Raw genomic sequence first — 6,000 nt, forward strand, 5'->3', positions numbered from 1 at the left:
TCACATGTTTGGATTAATTATCTCTTTTTCCAGCCTTTTCTGACTAATTAAGACCCTCCCCAAACTTGTGAACAGCACTCATACTTGGTCAACATGGGAAAGACAAAGGAGCATTCCAAGGCCATCAGAGACAAGATCGTGGAGGGTCACAAGGCTGGCAAGGAGTACAAAACCCTTTCCAAGGAGTTGAGCCTACCTGTCTCCACTGTTGGGAGCATCATCCGGAAGTGGAAGGCTTATGGAACTACTGTTAGCCTTCCATGGCCTGGACAGCCTTTGAAAGTTTCCACCCGTGCTGAGGCCAGGCTTGTCCGAAGAGTCAAGGCTAACCCAAGGACAACAAGGAAGGAGATCCGGGAAGATCTCATGGCAGTGGGGACATTGGTTTCAGTCAATACCATAAGTAACGTACTCCACCGCAATGGTCTCCGTTCCAGACGAGCCCGTAACGTACCTTTACTTTCAAAGCGTCATGTCAAGGCTCGTCTACAGTTTGCTCATGATCACTTGGAAGACTCTGAGACAGACTGGTTCAAGGTTCTCTGGTCTGATGAGACCAAGATCGAGATCTTTGGTGCCAACCACACACGTGACGTTTGGAGACTGGATGGCACTGCATACGACCCCAAGAATACCATCCCTACAGTCAAGCATGGTGGTGGCAGCATCATGCTGTGGGGCTGTTTCTCAGCCAAGGGGCCTGGCCATCTGGTCCGCATCTGTGTGTAATGACTCTATATAATATATGCATTAATTTATTGAGAAGCACTTGTTTAACCAGGACTTTGCGGTTGCGCGGTGTGTGCATGTGAGCTATACACTTACTTTCATGTCTTGTCTTGGGATGACGCCATTCTCCAGATGAGCGCAGGGTTTTCCATCTCTCACGCACTCGTGGAGGGCTGGATCTGCTGTAATCAAGGGTAAATCTTTTAACAAGTTTTCTCCTTTACAACACTATATTTTTTAAAAAATAGTCCCTATTCCATACTGTATAGACACATGCATACACTACGAGACCATAAAGTCATATAGAACCCTTGTGCAGAAAAATATTTAGACTAGAAGCTTTCCAGCTATCAATTCCAGTCTACAGACAAGACCGTTCTACCAGCAGTCTAAGGCTGCTTTCACACCTCCGGTTTCTGCAATGCGGCACAATCCGGCACTTTGCAAGAAAATCACAACCGTTTTTTTTTGCTGCCGGTTGCGTTTTTCCTACATAGACTTTAATTAGTGCCGCATGGTGCCACATGGCCTTGCGTTCCATCCGGTTTTTGCCGCATGCGGCAGATTTAGCAAATGCGGCGGCCGGATGGAACGTTGCCTGGTACGTTTTTTCGTGCGGCAAAAAAAAACGCATCGCGCCGCACCCGGCCGATGCGGCGCATTTTTCAATGCATGCCTATGGCGGCCGGATGCGGCGTGATGCGGCAAAAACCGCATCCGGCCGCCGCATGCGTTTTTTGCCACTGCGCATGCTCAGTAGAATGCCACAAGCGGCAAAAACCGGACGGGCCGCATGGGAAAAACTTATGCAAAGGATGCGGTGTTTTCACCGCAGCCGTTGCATAGCTTGCACAGCCGGATTGAGCCGCAGAGCTCAAGCCGGATGTGTGAAAGCAACCTTACTATTGTACTGAGACAAAGAGGCAAACAAGCGGGGCAAAACATCAAAAGGAACTCCAAAGCTCGAGGGAGCCCCTAGTGTTTAACAGTGGAAAATATCAAACTTTTTAAATTTTTTTTTATATTTTGCTGCTGAAATCCTACAGAAATCCCACTGTAAAAAAAGCTCACATTACAGCCTGCAGTAAAGTGGGCGGAGTCTGCTCTCCTGTGTGTCGTGGCACGCCTCCCCCTCCTAATCTGAGTGTTTACAACAGATAACAGAGAATGACATGTAGGGACACAATGCACAGCCATTTTCCTGGTGACCAGAAATGTCTAAAGTGTCACCAAGGACAGCAGGAGTATCACACAGGATAGGATTAGATACACGGCTCTGCAGACAGTATCACACAGGAGAGGATTAGATACACAGCTCAGCAGACAGTATCACACAGGATAGGATTAGATACACAACCCTGCAGACAGTATCATCGGTACACACACAGGTACTCACATGCAGTGGCGCGCACACACACACACACACACACACACACACATCACCCCCGATGGGGACCTTTTGCCACACACACAATCACCCCGGATGGAGACCTTGTGCCACACACACACACACACACACACACACACACACACACATCACCCCTGATGGGGACCTTGTGCCATACACACACACACACACACACACACACACACACATACATCACCCCTGATAGGGACCTTGTGCCACACACACACACACACACACACAGACATCACCCCTGATGGGGACCTTGTGCCACACACACACACACACACACACAGACATCACCCCTGATGGGGACTTTGTGCCACACACACACACACATCACCCCTGATGGGGACCTTGTGCCACACACACACACACACCCCTGATAGGGACCTTGTGCCACACACACACACACACACACACACAGACATCACCCCTGATGGGGACTTTGTGCCACACACACACACACACATCACCCCTGATGGGGACCTTGTGCCACACACACACACACACCCCTGATAGGGACCTTGTGCCACACACACACACACACACACACACATCACCCCTGATGGGGACCTTGTGCCACACACACACACACACCCCTGATAGGGACCTTGTGCCACACACACACACACACACACACATCACCCCTGATGGGGACCTTGTGCCACACACACACACACACACACACAGCAGCGGCGGGCAGAGCTGGGGGAGCTGCGGCAGTGGGCAGAGCGGGGGGAGCTGAGGCAGCGGGCAGAGCGGGGGCTGGGGAGAATGGAGGGATGGGATGTCATCTGAGACGGTAAAGGGGGAGGGATAGGGAGGGGAGGGGAGGCGGCCCATACTCACACATCCCGGCGGTTGACATGGGTAAAGTGGAGCAAACAGCATACGCTGTGAGCTCCACAATAATGGCGCTGATCTCCTCCCTCTGCTGTGATCTGGACAGCCCAGGGGGCACGTCCAGGTCACAGCAGACGCCCACTGTAACGTACTGCATGGGGTCGGATCCCGACCACTGTTCTCTATGCACAGGGGCTGCCATAAATGAATGAGTTACTGTCGTTACACACACACATCAAATCCAGCATGGCAGACCCCAGTGCCTCCAGTAAAATAAGAATTAAATAAAAACTAAATAAGCTGCGATTTTCATTTTGTATTAGAAATACTTGATTTCATAATCACTATTTTTTAATACGAAAATAAAAAACCGCGACACCTTCCCTTTAAAGCTACAAGGATTTTCAGCAGGAAAAAAGGCACTCTTAACCCCTTCAGCACAGAAAGGAAATAATTCTGCTCCACTTATGATAATCACCGACTGGGCTCTAAGGAGGATGTGCAATCAGCCAAAGGCCATGACCTTCTCATTCTAGATACCCCACAGGTCATGACGCACTCGTGACAAGAGAAGTCACCCACCATTATGTGCTTGATATGGACTGTGCCAAGTGATCATCCCTGGCCTACGCTACCTGTCCTGCTCTGCCACGTATCTTCAGGTCTCTTCCAATTTTGGGTAAACTCTCAAAAGGGTTATCGAAAAATTACCCACAATGAAAAGTTTGGTTGAAGAAACTTTTGACGATCTTAAAGGCTGAGCTCAATCAAATACTCAAAGATTTACTTCAGGTTTATATGGGTGGCAATGTCCCATGTAATGTCTAAAACTAGATGGAGACATACAGTTAGGTCCAGAAATATTTGGACAGTGACATAAGTTTTGTTATTTTAGCTGTTTACAAAAACATGTTCAGAAATACAATTATATATATATAATATGGGCTGAAAGTGCACACTCCCAGCTGCAATATGAGAGTTTTCACATCCAAATCGGAGAAAGGGTTTAGGAATCATAGCTCTGTAATGCATAGCCTCCTCTTTTTCAAGGGACCAAAAGTAATTGGACAAGGGACTCTAAGGGCTGCAATTAACTCTGAAGGCGTCTCCCTCGTTAACCTGTAATCAATGAAGTAGTTAAAAGGTCTGGGGTTGATTACAGGTGTGTGGTTTTGCATTTGGAAGCTGTTGCTGTGACCAGACAACATGCGGTCTAAGGAACTCTCAATTGAGGTGAAGCAGAACATCCTGAGGCTGAAAAAAAAGAAAAAATCCATCAGAGAGATAGCAGACATGCTTGGAGTAGCAAAATCAACAGTCGGGTACATTCTGAGAAAAAAGGAATTGACTGGTGAGCTTGGGAACTCAAAAAGGCCTGGGCGTCCACGGATGACAACAGTGGTGGATGATCGCCGCATACTTTCTTTGGTGAAGAAGAACCTGTTCACAATAAAACTGAAGTCCAGAACACTCTCAGTGAAGTAGGTGTATCTGTCTCTAAGTCAACAGTAAAGAGAAGACTCCATGAAAGTAAATACAAAGGGTTCACATCTAGATGCAAACCATTCATCAATTCCAAAAATAGACAGGCCAGAGTTACATTTGCTGAAAAACACCTCATGAAGCCAGCTCAGTTCTGCAAAAGTATTCTATGGACAGATGAGACCAAGATCAACCTGTACCAGAATGATGGGAAGAAAAAAGTTTGGAGAAGAAAGGGAACGGCACATGATCCAAGGCACACCACATCCTCTGTAAAACATGGTGGAGGCAACGTGATGGCATGGGCATGCATGGCTTTCAATGGCACTGGGTCACTTGTGTTTATTGATGAGATAACAGCAGACAAGAGTAGCCGGATGAATTCTGAAGTGTACCGGGATATACTTTCAGCCCAGATTCAGCCAAATGCCGCAAAGTTGATCGGACGGCGCTTCATAGTACAGATGGAAAATGACCCCAAGCATACAGCCAAAGCTACCCAGGAGTTCATGAGTGCAAAAAAGTGGAACATTCTGCAATGGCTAAGTCAATCACCAGATCTTAACCCAATTGAGCATGCATTTCACTTGCTCAAATCCAGACTTAAGACGGAAAGACCCACAAACAAGCAAGACCTGAAGGCTGCGGCTGTAAAGGCCTGGCAAAGCATTAAGAAGGAGGAAACCCAGCGTTTGGTGATGTCCATGGGTTCCAGACTTAAGGCAGTGATTGCCTCCAAAGGATTCGCAACAAAATATTGAAAATAAAAATATTTTGTTTGGGTTTGGTTTATTTGTCCAATTACTTTTGACCTCCTAAAATGTGGAGTGTTTGTAAAGAAATGTGACAATTCCTACAATTTCTATCAGATATTTTTGTTCAAACCTTCAAATTAAACGTTACAATCTGCACTTGAATTCTGTTGTAGAGGTTTCATTTCAAATCCAATGTGGTGGCATGCAGAGCCCAACTCGCGAAAATTGTGTCACTGGCCAAAGATTTCTGGACCTAACTGTATTTCCTTCGTGATGGGTCTACTGCTTAGCAGACGCCGTGCCCAACCCCATCATTTAGGTGTCTGTTGACTACTTACGAAGCTTTACGGAGCCCAGGTATAGAAACAGGAATATCACAGTCAGTGGGATAAGCATTCGGAAGACCTTGCGGCAGCTCATGTCGTCCACGAAGGCTTCACACGGCATAGTCACCTCCAACGCGGAGTGTCCATACTGCAATGATTGGAATATCCGGATTCTGCTGCGGTCAGGTCATAGTTTCACAATCCTACTGAGACTGATAAGAGATGAACCTTCACCCCTTATATCAGTTTACACAGGAGCACAGGCAGCAATAGTGATGGATCAGCTACAAAAGGGCACTGGTGACGGAGGTGTCCTCAATCCCTGAAAGAACTTTGGCACCTGTCATTTCTAATGCACTGATTTTATTTTAAGGAATGGAGACATTGTAGTGCAAGAAAATAATATTGACACTTGGGGTAAAGGAAAATGACACTGACACTGGGGGTACAGGATACT

The 6,000-nt window shown here is 47.0% G+C and overlaps 1 protein-coding gene across 2 annotated transcripts in view; it reads right to left on the reverse strand.

Moving 5' to 3' along the window:
- The window catches only part of GLTPD2 (glycolipid transfer protein domain containing 2), a 30,659-nt gene extending 24,975 nt beyond the window's left edge, over positions 1-5,684 (reverse strand). The window contains exons 1-2 of one of the 2 annotated variants that reach the window (XM_075343237.1): positions 5,556-5,684; positions 826-908 (exon numbers count right to left, since the gene is read on the reverse strand). In XM_075343237.1, the coding sequence (XP_075199352.1) occupies positions 826-908; positions 5,556-5,664 (192 nt within the window). In that variant the 5' untranslated portion in view covers positions 5,665-5,684. Of the gene's footprint in view, positions 1-825; positions 912-5,555 lie in introns of both variants that reach the window. The other variant, XM_075343236.1, reaches the window with a different exon arrangement.
- Between the last annotated feature and the right edge of the window lie 316 nt (positions 5,685-6,000).

Source organism: Anomaloglossus baeobatrachus, chromosome 4 (genome assembly GCF_048569485.1).
Source record: "Anomaloglossus baeobatrachus isolate aAnoBae1 chromosome 4, aAnoBae1.hap1, whole genome shotgun sequence".
Classification (NCBI taxonomy): domain Eukaryota; kingdom Metazoa; phylum Chordata; class Amphibia; order Anura; family Aromobatidae; genus Anomaloglossus; species Anomaloglossus baeobatrachus.